At 40.7% G+C, this 17905-nt stretch overlaps 2 protein-coding genes across 6 annotated transcripts in view; one reads left to right on the top strand and one right to left on the bottom strand.

The window, feature by feature from the left end:
- The window catches only part of FGD6 (FYVE, RhoGEF and PH domain containing 6), a 71612-nt gene extending 54108 nt beyond the window's left edge, over nucleotides 1-17504 (bottom strand). For both annotated transcript variants that reach the window (XR_003531050.1, XM_027664118.1), the window contains exons 1-2: nucleotides 17348-17504; nucleotides 5800-8236 (exon numbers count right to left, since the gene is read on the bottom strand). Coding sequence is in view for 1 of the 2 variants with exons in the window: in XM_027664118.1 (XP_027519919.1) it covers nucleotides 5800-8236; nucleotides 17348-17360 (2450 nt within the window). In the remaining variant the exon portion in view is untranslated. The remainder of the gene's footprint in view (nucleotides 1-5799; nucleotides 8237-17347) is intronic.
- Nucleotides 17505-17688: 184 nt separating this feature from the next.
- Nucleotides 17689-17905, top strand: part of VEZT (vezatin, adherens junctions transmembrane protein) — a 65880-nt gene continuing 65663 nt past the window's right edge. For all 4 annotated transcript variants that reach the window (XM_027654744.1, XM_027654742.1, XM_027654770.1 and 1 more), the window contains exon 1: nucleotides 17689-17793. In XM_027654744.1, coding sequence (XP_027510545.1) covers nucleotides 17758-17793 — 36 coding nt within the window. In that variant the 5' untranslated portion in view covers nucleotides 17689-17757. The remainder of the gene's footprint in view (nucleotides 17794-17905) is intronic.

Genomic DNA, 17905 nt, shown 5'->3' with positions numbered 1-17905 from the left:
CTTATAGTATATGTATTTTATTTCAGGTTGTATAACAGATTAAACTGTAAAGCTGTACAACCAAAAGCCACCCCAACACTAAGGAAAACTTCTCTTACTAGAAAAGCAGACCATGAAGACATTGATTCACACCAAGTTTCTTGGAAGGAAAGAAAAGAAAACCCACAACAGCCCATATGCTTTCCTGAGCAAAAAAATCACTGCAAGTCTTTCATGTAGTTTCTACATGCTACCCTAGTAGTATAAAAGAATTAACTTGACACTACATAATAGAGTAATTCTAGACATAAGGTTCCCAGCACCTGCATGCACCAAATTCCTTCCCAAGGTCCTTATGTCAAACATTGATATTCCCAAGTAACAGTACTATTACCACTTCTCACCAACACTGATTTGTCTCACTGATTTGGACTCTAATTAGATGCACATAACAATTACAGAAGTTGTTTCCTCATAGTCTGTAAAAACAAAATGGCTTATTCCTTATATCCACTAGCCAGGAATTCCTTTGTCCATTCCCAGCTCCGGGACTGCCAGAGAGGCTCTGCATTCAGCCTCGCAGGGGACAGGAAGAGGAGATCTGAGCCATCTGACTCACTCTTTACTGACAAGCCCTCAGAGTTGGCAGAAGCCTACCAGCTGCACAACATACGTGAGAAAGGGAGGGAGGGAGGGGAGAAGAAAAAAGCAGGCTCAAGGAAGCAGAACGCAAAAAGAAAGCCAGTGATAACACATGACTGAAGATAATGAAGCCTGATGGGAAACCTAAACAGCCTATTATCAAAGCTATTCCACTAAAACCTGATGGACAATTGCAAAGAAAGAATTTTATGTACAATTAAGGGTGGCAGAAGCCAGCTAGAAGTACAGGGGATGTTGAAGACAGGACAAGACCGCAGAGCTGATGCAGGAGAAGGAATCTACCTTCCTCAGATCAGAAACCAATCCATTATAATCTTTAGGAAACAGATGAAATTAAAAAAAAAAAAATCCACATACTTGGCCTCTACTTATCAAGAAATGACATTCTTCAATAAAATTCAGTAAAAACTGTTTTTTAATGTATAACACCTCCAATACCTAAATTGTATTTTGTGCATTCAAATCTCAGTATAAGTGTTTGAACATTCTTTCTAAATGCTATTTAGACCCTGCAGTATTTTATTAATTTAGTGTTTCTGAATGGAAATTTTGCAATTGCAAAAAAAAACCCCTTCCTAAACACAATCCCTAAACAACACCACATTTATCTGGTGCAATACTGCTCATCAGAAGCATGTCTCAACCCTAACAAAGTTCAGTATATCAAAGAGGGATATGTATCAAAGCAAAGTGCTTAACCACACAGCTTTCAATATGAAATGCAATATTCCAGGAAGGCTTTCATGGACACTTCATTGACCTCTGGGGACTCAGTCACCAAAGCAGAATTTAGTATGGAAAACCAAACTTACATTTTGCACTGAGATGCTCATTTCTGGAAAACCAACAGATTATTCTAAATCAGCAGGTATGGGGAAAATAAGAAGTAATATTCAATTATACCACCATTAAGATTTTAAAGGATTGTTGTTACATGGTACTCCTCCCTCCCTCGCCCTTTCCAAAGAAAAATTCTAGCCAGAAACACAATGACACAGCTATAAATTTTGTCAAAACTAATTAACATTTGCAATCTCTTGAAGGAACACTGTCAAGAGTAGCCAGTAAATACAGTATGCTATTCCTGGAAGGGTGCAGGACCAGACTCACTCAACCTGAAATACAAATCTCTTGCCTAGAACAATGTAACAAATACCAAAAGGAAGGCCACAAGATCCAAAAAAGTTTAAGTTTCTGCAGCATGACAGATGTTCCAAGGCACATTCATTGTTCCTTTGCATCTTTAGATTGCTGGACAAATGTACGTTAAATGTTACTTTTAGTTTGTAAGGAACATTTTGCTGTCCTCTTCAATAAAAAGTTTGTCACTACAAATAGAATAACCATAAATATTATGAATAGAATAATGCATAAATATTTTTCTTTCATTAGCAAGTTTTAAAAGAATGGTGTTACTTCAAAGCAGAATCATTACAACTACTGGTCTCTGACAACATTAAAATGAATTGTGGCGGTACCAGCATCACTGACTTTTCACCTCTCTTTTCATGCCCGAACTATTCTTTTCTAAAAAAAACCCCAAACCAAACCAAAACACAAACCAAAAACAAACTAAAAAGCACAAAACACACCAAACCCAAAGAGTTGCCTTCCATGTTGTTATCTGTGACTGGATAGTGATATCTAAAACCTCTTTTACATTTACCAGTACTTTTTCTATCCCATAGCATCTAGTCTTCACTCACTTTGTGAGTATGTGTCCTCATAGTAACACATTCACATAAATTTTCCATATTAAATTTTCAGTCAAAAAGGTAGGCTAGGGCAAAATAAACCATCTTTAAAAACCATTTCAAAAGACTTTCTTTTTCTATAGTGGAAACAAAACATGGATTATCTGCTCCCAAGGTACTGTCATTACTTACTTTGAGAATATTCTCCTGAACTACTTAACAAACTAAACCCATCTGTGTCCTGTCAGCAGTGCCTGTCCCACCTCGGTGGTTCACACAACATATCAGGATCCTGGGCTCTCTTCCTTTCAAAGCCAAGTCCATCTCCAGTAGAAAGGATGCTGACATCTAATAACTCAGAAATCAAGTGGTAAGTAAAAACTGATACCTACCATTAACTACTCAGGCCTGCCATTTGCATTTAAACCCCCGCGGGAAGGCCCAAGCAAACAAAACATATCTGAATTAAATAAGACACATGAAGTTCAGGTAAGAGTGTCAGAAGCCATTACCATTCTCCATTAAAGCATACTGGTTTCATGAGAATGGGATCATGAGGAAATTTGTTAGTAACCACAAAAACACTGGGTACATTATGAAAACTTTATTTCTTTCTCCAGCAAGAAATGTAACATGAGGTAAAGATACCACTGAACTCTTCTGGTAATGGCAAGCCTGACATTCAGACTTAATATCTTGACTACGTGCTATTAAGACCAGAAGCGCAGGCAATTGGTCTGAATTTCTCAGAAGAACAATCTCATTTGTGCATTGGCTTTAATCATAACATAATTTGCTTTGAAATCCCCATTAGCAGTGCATTACAGGAATTTTATGTGCCATGATCTATGAAAAAGAGCTAAGTACGTGTTCTGACAGGTTGGGGAAAATGCGAGCAGCTATTATTTCAATAACAACAGCAGCACTGTTTCTCTAACATTTACCTGGCCCAGAAAATGATAAAAGGCTCTTACAGAACTATGCAGAAAGGGTAAGACAACTTTGATAAAGAAGCTTCAAAGGATTTGAGATAACAATGGATGGGAAAGCTGGAGAAGCTGTTTGCCTGGTTGTGTTTGGGCGAGGACCCTTACACCCCCCCAGGGTAGAGCCAAAATAAATACTAGTCCCTGCTCTTCCAGCAGCAGCTGATTCGGGTCTGGAGACCACGGTATCCTTGTGTCATCCATTTTCCCTAAGGATCTCTTTGTTCCCTAAGATCTATTGAAGTAACTGCATACATTAATTATTTCCTAAGGTAGTTTCCAACTATGTAACTTAGTTTAAAATAAACACCTAAATGGCTCTGGTTATGGTTTTCTATGTGTGCTTTTTAAAGAAAAACATAACACAAATCCAGTTGTGCCAAGAATATCCAGCTTATGGAGCAGCAGGTTCAGATGTGGCAGGGAGACCACTTAAATCCTCATATCACCATTGGTACTGGGGAAAGTTTTTGTGGCGAGGGAATAACTATAAATCTCACACACTCAGCCAGGTAAGAAAACTATGGAATTTCACTAAAGGAGCAACTGCAATCTCATGTCTACCATGCTTCATACAGCAAAACTATCCTGTTCCTAAAGCAAATCTGTGGATTCAGAACCACATAACACAAAGCAAAGTAGATCACATAAACATATAAAATATGTCCTTATTTAAATTTGGTCTCACCCTTCCTAGGTACACCAAATCAAGTGAATTCCAAGAGAGCGTGACCAAAATCCCTGAAAGATATCCAAATATTGGATTTAAACAAAAAGCATACATTCAGTCAGGAATTTAAAGTATACCAAAGACAAAACCAAGAAATACCCTGCTATAAACAAGAAAAATACTGAACAACCACATGAATAAATATACCAATGGGGAGCCCATAACCTGAAATCCTACTTTCCATGATAAGGTTTCATGCTTTCCATCAACCAGTCCCATGTTGATAATATTAACTCTAAAAACAATTATTAACATGGGATACCCCTTAATATATTTGTCTCTTCCTATATACGAGAACATGGTCCCCCAAAGAATGACCAAGTCCCAGATTCTTTGGGGCATGTGTTTGCTATACATACATCCAAAATGAAACAAAGCTTAGTAACTCTCAGTGACAAAATGAAGTTAAGTGTGACTATCTTAAGCTGGTTCATTTATTCCTGTCATTATGCACAGTGTAAAGAAGTTTACTGAGGACCTTGAAATATATAGGCCACGTATTTCATCCAAATCCTTATTGCTGCTTTGAGACAAATTCTTAGGATCTCTAAGACAAACTGATTGGCTGAAGTTAAAAAACTGAATGATACCATATTGAGTCAAAACAACACTTCACCTGTTATCACACTGATGGACAAACTAAGCGATGTTATTTAGGGAGAACATACAAGCCCAACCACTCTCTGTGGCCCATTCCTCTTCCCAAAATCCACAGTCACAGGAATACAAATATTAAAAGATCTGTTCCTGCCTATTCCATTTAGCACCCATTTTGGACATAGAATCACACAATCATTAAGGTTGGAAAAGACATTAAAGATCATTAAGTCCAACCATTAACCCAGTAACTGCCATGTTCACCACTAAACCACGTCTCTTGAGTGCCACATCTAGACGTTTCTTGAACACTTCCAGAGACACCGATTCCACCACTTTCCTGGGCATCCTGTTCCAATGCCTGACCATCCTTTCAGTGAAGGAATTTTTCCTGATATCCAATCTAAACCTCCCCTGGTGTAATAGGAGGACATTCCCTCATATTTATGAATTTGTCCAATCCCTTTTTATATCTGTTGGTATTATCTGTCTCTACCACCTCCTGAGACAAAGAAGCACAGCAGCAACCTGCAGACTTACCAAACCCCATCCCACTAATACCCTGTATGAGTCACACAGAAATCGTGCTTCACTACCACCTTTGCTAGGAGCAGACAGATACAGAAGGTTCACTATATTCAGGAAGAGGCAGTAGCTACTGTTATACCCAAAAAAGCTTTCAAGACGTGACGAAGAATTTACATACCCAAAAGCTTGTCTGCTTTTCCCAGTTCTATCAACTGATCTAAAAATATATTCATTCTCCCTATAAACCCAGCAACTATGTACTCTATGGACGCTTATTTCAGTTCATCCCGAGACTAGTAAGGTTCATTCCTCCCCACTGAAGTATTCTTGGATATAAATACATGACTGTATCTGATTTGCTTTAATTAAATCTGAAAAAGCACATAAGTTTTCCAAATTTTGAGGAACATATGAGGAATAATTAGATTACTTTTCCTCTTGACTCTTTGCCAAGTGCAAGCAGTTTTCAAAACAACAAAAGTATACAGAAAGATATACAGCAACAACTGTCCTGCTGATATTTAACGAAAAGGGTACAGCCTCCCAAGTCATCATTTAACCATATTTACAACCAACAGAGTTACAATGGAGTTGTTTAACTCCCCTTTGCTTTTTGTTTTACCTGTCAAGTCTCCAACGCCTGTTTGTAGCTTTGCTAAGTTCCTCAGCCTCATAGAAGCCAGTGCTCTGGTCTTCCACCCTGCTGGAGCTCTGCCATTCAAAACAGAGATTTCTCCTAGCACCCACAGCAAAAGGCAAGTTCTCATACTCAGGTATTTCCTCATAGTGACGCACATTCTCATACTCTGGAGCACAAGTGCTGGTTACAGAATTCAAACGCATTTGTGCCAGATTCTCCCCCAAAAGTAAATGTCTATCTAAAGACTCCAGCCTTTGGTTATTGCGCATCTCAGGTTGACTCCTGTTTCTCTGCCTCTTCTTCTGTAGCGCTGGACTACTTATTTCTACAGAATGCGCCTTGGCAGATTTAGCTTTCCTTTCACTGCCTACAGACGCTATATTCCTGTTGTTACCACTTCCATAACCGTCCCCAGTGGAAAGGTTGGCAATAGCACTATCCACTGACTGGCTGCCTTTAGACAGAAATTTTTGGAAGTCACTTTTCATTAAGCAAACCGATAGTTTCATGTTCAGAAACTTTTTCAAGCTACTTTTCTTCTGATGGTCTTTGCAGGGCTTGTCTGTCCTGTCCATGTCCACAGCAGAGAGAGACTTGGCCCTAGGCTTTGTCACAACAGCGAAGTGGTTGAAGCTGTTAGCAATGTTAGCAGTTTTTAATGATTCAGAATTTCCTGGAAATGGAAGAATAGGATGAGGTAACTTCCAAACGGGTTTCTCAGAACGTTTGGGTATATCACAGGATGACAGCGCACCTTGCTCCCTGACTCGTGGATGTGTGAAGTGAGATCCTTCCAGAACACTGTTTGATTTGTTCTCACCGGAGGTGTAGGAACTTTTGTCCACAAGCTCTGCTGAGGCAGCTTTTTTCAGAAGGCCAGCAGCTGGAAGACTGTGTCTCTGTGGTTTCTTAGGAACAACTTTTGGAGAATTCTCATCCTTTATTTTAACTTCTTTATTTTCCAAGTTTTGTGGGGATACGTGGAGGCTACTGGAAGCAGACGAGTGCTGACTGCAAGTCAATTTGAGCTGCTTTGGCAAACTCATGGACAAAGTATCAGACCTGACAAAGTTAGTCCTTTTGTCCACAGCATCTGGCATACTGTTGTCATCTGTTACCTCATCCATTGAGTTAACTAACTTATGGTCTGTATCTAAAGAGCATTCAACAATTCCAACTACATTAGAACTTTTGTGTAACAACTGAGGCAAAAGATTTTGTGAAGCTGAATCTTCCACAGCAGATTCCTTTACATGATGCATTTTGTCTGCATTGCTTTGAGTTATCTCACATTTTTCAGGATGAAGCACTTCTGTATTATTGTTATAACAAACACTTTGACCAAGGACATTAATTTTTGCTGGGTTTTTAAAGCTTTGGTCCACAAGCCCATAGGAATCTTTCTCTGAATTAGATGGTTCCTTTGTTCCTTCTCCTGTGGTGTCTATGCCATCCTGACGGACCAGACATGCAGCACGTGGTTTTCTTGGCTTAGGGATAGGAAGCACTTTTGAGCTCAAGAGTGAAGATGTTTCAGGAGAAGCTTTATTAGCACCTGCTTTCATCCCTACTTCACCTGAAAACATACTATTGCTACTTAAATTTTCATTTTCTAAGATTTCCTGGTCCAATGGGCAATAACAACTGTGGTTATTTTCAGTCAAACTAGGACAAATTTCAGACATCTGAAACTCATCAGCAATGATCTTACTATCAGTATTTTGTTGCTTCCCTTTAGCTATCTCAGAAGATGACGAAGACTGTACAAGTTCCATAAACTCTATTTTAAAAACGTTCTTGGAACTGCTACCATCCCCTTTGTCAAGTTTGTCTGCATGCCTATCCCTTACAGGACTGCTGTTAGGAAACACACCATGAGTTAGGACATCCTTAAACTTCTCTTCCGAAATGCTGGCTTTCAAAACCACCCGACTTCTATTTCCCAGTTTTTCATTGTGACTATCGCCCAGAGATGCTGCATTTCTTTCAACAGCTTTGATGTTCTCTAAGTTTTCAAAGTGCTCAAGAATGATCTGAGTTTTACAGGTTTTCTCTCCACTTTCAAGTTTATGAAGGCATTCAAATTTGCAAGATGACACAGGTAGAATATATGTTGTGTTGCCAGTGCTCCCTTCCGAGGTTTCATTTTTATAGTTCAAGTGGTCTAGCGTTTGAGAAGAATCTTCCCTGTGCTCCTCAAAGCTTTTTGTGCTTTTTCGTTTAGACGATGGAGGTTTAACTTCAGGAATGGATGAGCTCTTGAGAACCTTTGGTTTTGGTGCAATTGTTGGTTTGGTTTTCCTTGCTGCTTGTATCACACCAGAAAGTACAACATCAGGCTTCGGTGCAACAGGTGGAGGTGTTGCTTTGTGTCCTACCACAAATTTTGGTTTGGGGGCCACTGGTGGCTTCTTAATTTCTAGGAAAAATGGAAAACAAAGACTTTAGTCACCACTGCCTACAAAACAACTTCACCTGCACTGCAGTATTACTGGAAGTTTTGTAATATTAACTTGTAATCTACAAGATCTCAGTGTGTGTATAAATACATTTTTCCTCTTAAAAGCACACCTCCCTCCCCTAACACCACTTTTTTACTAGTTGCCTTTCTTTGTTTGAATAGGCACAACAAAGAGTGGTAGGAAAAGTCTTCAAAGGTTTTTGTTAACAAATAGTTTAACTTAATATTAAGTGTATGTACTTGCTCAGATGCTAAAGTATGATGCTAATAAAAACAGAGCAGATTAGTCTGGTTTTGCAGTTTGAACTATTATAATATCATTTTTAAACGGTGTAAGTATATTAAGTGCCACACGTATAATAAGCCATGAAGATAATGGGACAGCTAGGCTAACTACCAGGGCAGTTCTGTCCCTTCCCCCACAAACTTTGGAAATGTGTAACCTAAAATTCCTCTTTCCCTTCCTCTTCTCTTTAAACAATATTGAGGTGAATTACTCTACCAGTTGCAAAACTGGCACATCATTACCAACAGTTCAGTGAAATGAGTCTGTGGTGTGAAGTTAATGCAGTAATTTGGAGCAAGTCACTACTTTTCTATTGTAAAACACTATTTCTATACCATTTATGAAATTACTCTTCCCAACTGACCTAGAAGCAGTCACCACTGCTGTGACTTACCACCCACTTGATAGCACAAGATGACAAACCCTGAGGAGAGCATACAGTAGGAAAAGGAGCTAATGAGGAACTTGGAGATTGTGGATGTTTGATCCTGTTGTTTGTTTTGAGTGGTTTGGAGATTTTTTTGTTTGTTTTGTGGTTGCCTTTTTTAAGGTATGTCTGAAACATTTTAATATTGCAGGAGATTATTTATGACCAATTCATTTCCACATGCTGGGATAATTTCAGATTTCTAAGCGCTTTCAGTGATTTTTTTTTTTATATATGCAAATTGATTTATAAAGTAAACAAGTTTCTCATGCTGTTTATGTATTACCTCTGTACATATTACGTTTGTTTTGAATAGTATTTTGGTATACTTTCAGGAAGTGATACATACATTAAATAAAACCCTCAAGAAAACACACTAGTTAATGTTTCACATGCAAAGAGATAGGGTAAGCCATTGATTTATTACTCCCTTTCAACTGTGGCTTTGGTGTTTGGTTGTGTTTTATCACCATTATTATTATTATTATTATTACAGATGTGCAACTGTATCCTAATCTCTAGCCTAGAAATATGAGAATCAAGCTTCAAAGTTTTCAGGCTGGGTCCTTTTCTGGTTGCAGTTTGTTTTGTGAGGTTTTTTGTTTTGTTTTAAGCAATCCGAATGATTTAAAAAAAAGAAAATAAAACAAGGCAGATGCCCTCAGTTGCAAGTATTTCCCAAACAGTAAGCCAGTAGGCAGCCAGAAACAATGTCTCTACTATAGAAACAAGAAACCCATGTTTTTCTAGAACATTAATCATTAGATGGTATCCAGACTGACTTCGCTTACACTCAGAACAGCTGTCCTTGATGCCATTATATTAGCAAAAAGGTAAACCTGATGGCAGAGAAAACATTTGAGGGATTTTGCAAGAGGGAGCCCAGAATTTCTTTCCAAAGGTACAGCTCCTTATGGCCACTGACAACAGTGACCCAACTACCAGCTACTGCTGAGGCTATACTACCTTCTGCTTCCCATGTAAAGACACGTTTCCCACAGAGAGAAGAGTCAACAATTTGCTAGGGGGGAAAAAAAATAATTAACCCTTTGGACGGGTAAACACTGATCTCAAACAGCAGAAGAGAACTGTACACTCACTTTCAGACAAGGCGACTGCCTATTCAGTTGGAGAATGAAGTGATGGCAGTAAAACACAAGGAAAGGATGCCCAGTTTGTCACAGAACAGAACACAGCAGTAGACCTGGGCCACATTCAGTAATATTTATTAAGCTATTAAAGCTCCCTGAACACAGGAGAGAGACGGCTTGATCTGGAATCCTTCCTGATGTGAGAGGAACAGATTGAAGACTCAGGAGATTAAACATTGGCTAGGTAAGTGATATCCTGTGGATTATTTGTCCCGCTCTGCAAACTGAGGTCCATAAATCTTGTAAGTTTCCCTCAGTAGTGGGACTGCCTAACATTTTGGATAGCAACCAAACTAACTCACTCTGCAGGGCTCTCAACTAGTATCTATTATGGAGGACACTCAGAAGTTATGACATGACATCACTACCTGAATATAAGACTTAAAACTAAAACGTGAAAATATACAGGAATGTGAAGAAAACAAACCCGTTGTTCATATGCCAATGGCAGAAACCTGGATAATGAACAGAGCAAGAAAAATTCACTTCTGATAATAAGCACAATTCAATACGATTTCTGAAGCCTACTAGAATTCCTTAAATTACTTCAATGTTAAAAAGCATCGAGACAGACAGAAGAGACCGGCAAATTGTGTGGTATAATAAAGACACCACTGTCTGCTTTAAAGTGATTGCACATTTCATCTAGAGTAGATATGGCTCAATGTATTAACAGGCACATTACAGTCTCGGTATCAATACAGATCTCCAGTCAACCACTCAATCAGAAAGGAATGTGATGAAGAGCCCTTTCAAACATAAATGTGACGTGAGAGAAAAGACTCCAAGAAGGGAATGCATACCAGTAGTTTTCCTCAACAAAATATCTTTGAGTTTCAGAAAATACAAGTGATGAACTACTTAGAAAAAAAATTACAGCAACTAGGCAAGGGTTAAAGTATAGTAGATTTCTATTAGAAATCAAGAATTAAAGTTCAGTTGATTATAAACTAATTTAATTTGCCGTGTGTGGATTAAAAAAAAAACAGTTCTACATAACACAGTGCTTTAAAAGGGACAGTTTCTCATCCAGAATAGAAAGAAAACTAAGTAGGAGGCAACTCTTTATATATAAAGGTGTAAGGAATGACTAGAAGTCATATGAGAATGAGTTTTTGTTAAATAGCAAGCATAAGCAAGCCTCTTTGGTGAAAAACAATAAATATAATCATGGAAACATTATACAGCAAATGCATGGAGTGGTGAGTTGTTTGGTCAGTGAGCTTTTTCCTGGTGCCTATGGAATGGTTCACTTAAGAACAGAGATGGCTGGATATGCTTAAGAGAGTAAAAATTGAAGAGAATTTGGAAATCAATGTAGATAGTTATTTTATGAGAGCTCCATGCAGGTCTGCAGCTAAGCAGTAAATAATCTTCTGATAAATATAAAAAGATGAAGGGAGCCAAAAATATTTCTGCACATAGCACCTGCCAGACTGTTCGTGACATGTTATGTCACCTTCTGGCAATCTCAGAAATAACTATAGAAGTATCCAAGGTCTAAAAATTATGCCTCAAATCCTAAGAAAGCTCATCCAGCTTAATTCAACCAAGAATTTAAGAAGTAAGATGGTAACAGAATATATACTTATGTGAAAGATTTTTGATAACAGATGGCTAAAAGACCTGATGAGTTCCCACAGCTGACCAGTGAGGTTTGACAAGTTCAAACTCGGAACAAAGTTCTAAAATCGCTATGAAACCTGAAGGGTAATCAGCTACAGGGACATCTCACCTAGGGTTGTGAAGGAACCACAAGCACTTACAGTCAACCTAAACTCACTTTCTGATACGTGTAGAAGTTTCAGAGGAAACTTTCGCTTGGACATTGGATTCTCTGGCTTGTCCTTCTCAGGAAAGTAGAGAATCACTAAGCTCTCCCCCCTCCAATCCTCACCTGTTTCTCAGAGAGAATCCCTGCATCCAGGAATACCAGTAGTAAACCCAAATGTAAGAGTAGAAACACAAAATTTAATTTTCATAAACAGATTAAATGTTTAGGAGCCAGAGAAACTGTGAAGAGATATCCTCTGACTTGCTTGACTAAGCAAAGGAAGAAACCCATAAATAAAGTGACCAGCAATGCTCTCATCACCAACAGGAAATCTGCTACTCATCTAGGAACAGCCAACACCACACTCAGTGCTGAAGAAAAAAAAAAAAAGGAGCTTAAAAATACCAACACCCAACACCCTTAAAAAAAGTGGATTTAAAAGGACATTATTTTTCTAACAATAAATAGCCATTAGAACCACCTATGCAGGTCAATGCATGTACTCTGACTTCAGGTCACAGTACAGAAAATAGACATTTGCCCCTCTGGTGAATTATGTCCTCCAGCATGCTGAGGAAAAAGCAACACCCATTCTCATCCTGCTGAGCTCCTCTGCAACCGACACTTGATATTGCTTGACTGGCAAGTGTTCCTGCTCTTCCTTTGATTTGTTTTAGAGGAGGATGCAAACACCCTGAAGCAACTTCTGCTCTCAATTCTTTGGCCCTAAATTGAATATTTCTGTTCTTCAGATTATAGGATTTGACAGCTGAGGACCTCACTTAAAAACAAAAATGCTCATGTGTCTTCTCTTATGCACTATCGTGAACAACCAGGAAAGCCAATAAGACAGTACAATCTTAAGCATTATTATTGCACAGCTTTAAATTCTTCACCTCAAATTTTTACCTCTTTTTATCTTGCCTTCTCAGCACAGGAATAGGGAGTAAAGATGATATATGAAGTTGAACTGAGGCAAAAAAATCAAATAGCACTATCTCTTTTAAAATAAATCCTACTATTGCTAAAGGAATATTTTTCCCATGTTATATTTATGCCCATACTTTTGAGATTATGTTAACAAAATCTATATTTGGGAATAATAAAAGAGCAAGAACAAGTCATGTTCACCTGCATCTGTCCAAGAAACAGGGACAAGTGGTTCTGGACACTGTCATGATAACACAACTTGATATTCCTTTCCTTGCAATGCTCCACGGGAACAGAGGCCCCTCTCCTGGTATTCAGGGTGTCCTATGGGATTATCTTGAGTCACCCGAGAGGTACACCAGGCATGATCCTGCAACCCATCCCAAAGCAATATCCTTTCTGAATCACGAAACAGTAGAAAAGCAGTAAAACAACGAATCAGCGTGACACTAGATTTTGACAGCAGTTGAACCTAAGCTTAAGGTACAAGTTACTATGGGGTAAGGTAAGGTGTGAATTTAACAAATCAGCTACTTTATAGAAGGTGGCCATATGTATACTCTTATCTTACCACACAGTAAATAAGGCACTTTATTCCTTTTGACCTACAACGTGACATCTATTTCACATACTGCTTCACATATCTATTGCACAGGTGCTAGGAAAAGGCCTTGAAACACTAACCGCTCAGCAGCTGGCCTAAGGCAAATGTACCTATTGGCTTTCTCATGGCACCTTGTTTACATATGCATACTGTATTCTCTCAGAGATAGGACATCACATCCGTAGGCTACATATGAAAATAATACAATGCCCAGAAGGTAATGTGCCAAGGAATCGATGTGTTGTTTTTTTCTTACATGAAGGAAGAGCTTGCTCCAACAGCCAACTTACTGACCCTGAGACTACCGGCATAAAACACTACAACTCACAGACAAGAAAGCTAATCTGGCTTCTAAAGAGCATGTAGGAGGAGAGGTAATTATTGCTATATGTTTGGGATACACCGAGACATTATTGCAATAGCATTTAATGCACTGCACAGAGACACAGTATTTTAAAACTCCCGTTCTCCAGCAGCCTGAATTTTAATGACTTGTTACCAGGCTTTTCAGTTTAAATTCTTTGCTTTCAGATACAGAAAGAAAGTTTCATTAGGTAAACACCTCAGAAAGCATTGTGAGATCATTAATTTATTTCCTGCAAATGTATATTTACTTTTTCATTATAGAGAGGGTCTGATTTTCTCAGGTGCCATAATGCTCAAAAAACAAAAAAAGGAATGAGTCATGACATCCTGGAAGATAACACATGTAGTTTGTAAAATACAAGGGAAAACTATCGTTTCTAAGCCACTACAGCTGTAGAAAACATCCTAAATAAACTGCAAAAGGAAAACATCAATTTCAAAATCTCAGATTGTTCACTGACTTATTGAAATAGAACAAGAAAGTCAGGGATAACTTTAGAGTAAGGACAAGAGATGAATAAACAACCTTTCCAGATCTCTGTGGAGACAGAGTTGAGTAACTCTAACAAGACTTGACATATTTGAGGGTTAAAGGGACATTAAACCCTGGAGGCCTAATTTTTTTCAATCCTTGAAAGCAATGAAGTTCGATTGGAAAAGTCATGTTGATCTTGTTTATTCTGTTCTTGCTATGTTTTTTCCATTTGAACTACATTTCTGACATTAACATACACTACATTTTTCTCATTGTTGTTGTCAAATCTAATTTCAAGCCTAAGCTATACATTCTGCCCACATTAAATAAGCTGTACAGATCACATATAAGGACTGTTTCTTCAGCAAGAAATAATAAATGTCAAACTCATAACTCTGAGCTTTTGCTTTTTTTCCTTTTAAAGGCAAAGAACATACTTGAAGACAGCATAATAGTTTCAGGCAGAAAATGAGTAAATGTACATTCATTGACATCGTAGAATATCGACATATAGAATATGTCAATTGTAGAATTCATTGACATATAGAATAGGCAGGACACGAGAAAGCAGTGACAGGAGAATAGCTATAAATGAAGACTGAAACCAATATACAGGTTGATCACTACAATAAAATAATCTTTACGTAAAAGTATTTGAAATAAGTGCTATATTTCCTTAGTTCCAACAAGTCCAGATTTATATACACATTTTAAAACATGAAAGCAACAGCTGTGGCAGTATTCCTTCACCTATCACTGAATTACATCCAGCTCTGGAGTGAGATCTGAAACAAATTTGTAGAGGAAATAGAAAAGATACACAGCAAGAAATTGAATGTGCACTGCATTATTTAGAAAGGCAAAAGGTAAGCTGGACTGAGGTTAAGGTTGGGTTATCAATCTCAGGCCTTCTGCAACTTCTGTCCATGGACAGAAGCAGTGTTTGGTTTATGCAGCACAAACCAGAGTAACAAGTGAATTCACAATTAAATAATTTCAATGTAGGAAATAGATCCTATAGATCACAGGACAGAAATTAAAATACAGGAGTTGGTAAGATTTTTTGTGAGCAATAGCTTTATAAAGCATGTCTATATATTTCAGGCACGAAGTTCTGCAGCAATACCAAGAGAGGGGTATTAAACCTTCAGAACAATCTTCTGTCAGTCCTCAGCCTTTTCACACCCTGCTCATACCTATGAGCTTCTTTACTGAAATGTCAGAAGCTGTCACGATACTGTCACCAGGATCGTGAATCTCTGATCTTGTTTCACCTGTTCCCCATTTGTTTTTTCATCTTCACATAATCCATCACACGCACAAAATACTCTCCACCCCCTCTTCAATACTCGGCCCTTCATCCCCGTTCAATATTCCTCTTCTTCCCACCCACTAGGATTCTCTTTATGCCTTCCCCTTCAAATTCCTTGCTAAGATTCACACTTTTCGTGATATTGTTTCACTTTCTTCTTACTGATATTCCTCAGCATCCCTTTCTCTTTTGCTTTCTAAGAGACTTTGCTCAACGAAACCCCTTTCTCCTCACGTTCCCCACAAACACCACCACAACATACACCAAAACAGAGAAACTCGGTCACACTAGCTAAACTCTGGAAGTCCTGAGTTCAGTTTAGTGCTTGAAAATCTGCCCGACTTTCTGAAACTTACTACCGTATCAAATTTTAACAGCCCAGCTCTAAGCTCTTGAGCACCCCCTAACACTTATCTTTTATTTGCACAGCTGTTTAACTCTTAAAAGACCAAGGGTGAGCTGCACTACCAGCGGCATTACCAAACAACAGTGCAGCAGTTAAGTAGAGATATCCTGCTTTATTACATGCTTTTTGAAATCTAAACAAAATCTGTTCTATATATTAAAAACGGGAATATACTAAGTGAAGCGGAAAGATGCATTAAATCGCTTTTTATTTTCCAGTAAATTCTGAATAATTACGAGAGCCCAGATAACTTAATTAACGTTGGAGACAATAACAATTTGACATACTTGAGAGGTAAACATTGAGAACCAGGTTGATGTGCCTGCCTGATGTCTGTTTATCGCTTTTTCTTTAGTTTTTTTTTTTTTTTCAGATTTACCCTACAATTAGTTGTGTTTCCACCCAGTACATCATAATTTACACCACATATTTTCCATGCAGAAACTACTCTTATTCTCGTCTTCAAGCAGATAAGAAAGGAATCTATTAATCTAACAGATAGATGAATAGAAGTACTAACAGCACACTACTGCGCAGGCAAATAAAAATACGAGCAATTCCCTTAAACACGGGGAGCTCTTGTTTTAAACCAAGAATTTGCCTCGAAGCTCTTTTAGTCATTAAATTGGCAACGGTCAAGAAACGGGGGAGGAAAGGTAAGGAAAGCACTGAATCAGGTCAGTTCCAACCAGCAGCTGGAAAGGCCAGAAGCGAACGCATTCCCCTACCCCCGTGGGGCTCCAGCTTGCAAGAGCCCGGCCAAGGCAGGTACATCCCCGAAGCAAAGCTGCAGCTGACAAACTTTTGCAGCTTCCGCGGAGTCAGACGGAGGGACAGTCCTAGCGCCGGTGCTGGCTCTCCTGCCGGAACACCCGGCCCCCACCAGGCTCCCCCCGCCGCCAGCTCAGCCCCACGCGGGGTGCCCGCTCCGGACACGCGGGGCGGAGAGCGGAGCGCCCGGCTCAGCCCCGTGCAGCCCCGGCCGCCGCGGCAGGACGGGCCGAGGGCTGCGGGCTGATCCCCCGGGAAGGGCTGTCCCCCCGGCCGGGAAGGGCTATTCCCCCCCGCCGGGAGCGGGTGGGAGGGTTCGCCCCCCAGCTCTCCCTTCGCTCTCCACCCGCCTCCCCCAGAGCGAGCCGGGGGCGCAGCGCCCGGCGCTGCCGGGACAGGGAACGCCGGCGGCTCCTGTCCCGCGGCGCAACCCTCTCATCCCCCCATCCCGTCCCATTCCCGCTGCCGCGGGGCGGGCGACGCGACGCCTTCCGCGGGCAGGGAGACACGGACCCGCCGCCGGCCGGGCAGGAACCGCCGCTCTCCGGAGTTTCCCCGGACACTCACCAGCGGAGCTCATGGTGCTCCCCAAGCGCCGCGCTCCCCTTCGTCCCTTACGCTACGGCCCCTCTGAGGGCCGAGGAGAAGGAGCCCATTGTTTCCCCGCGCCGCCACCCAGCCGGAGCCGCAGCAGGAGCAGCTCCCCCTTCGCTGTGCCGCTGCCTCATCCCGCCCCGCGGCCCCGGCTCAGCCAGCGCCAGCAGCGCCGCCACCACCGCCCAGCGGCGCCCCCTGCCGGGCCGCGCCCCGCCCCGCCCACCAATCAGCACCGCCCCCCAGGCGGCTCCCACTGTGCCTTCTGGGAGTTGTAGTTCGCCTCTGCGCCAGGCAGCTCTCGGCAGGGCGGGGCGGCTGACGGAGCGGCGGACTCGGTTTCCCAGCGTGCCCGCGGGGAGGGGGTGGCATGGCGGGCAAGGATGACACCGGAGTTCGACGAAGAAGTGGTGTTTGAGGTGGGCGCGGGGCGACCCGGCGCGGGCTGGGCCCGGGTCTCTCCGCCCCTCGTTGCGCCGCGGCCCGCGGGGGTGGCGTGCGCCGGGCGGGTCGGAGTGGCCGCGGGCCGTG

This window comes from Corapipo altera, unplaced genomic scaffold (genome assembly GCF_003945725.1).
Source record: "Corapipo altera isolate COAL_440 unplaced genomic scaffold, ASM394572v1 1, whole genome shotgun sequence".
Classification (NCBI taxonomy): Eukaryota; Metazoa; Chordata; class Aves; order Passeriformes; family Pipridae; genus Corapipo; species Corapipo altera.
The sequence above is the reverse complement of the archived record's forward strand: the minus strand, read 5'-3'. Positions and strand labels throughout refer to the sequence as shown.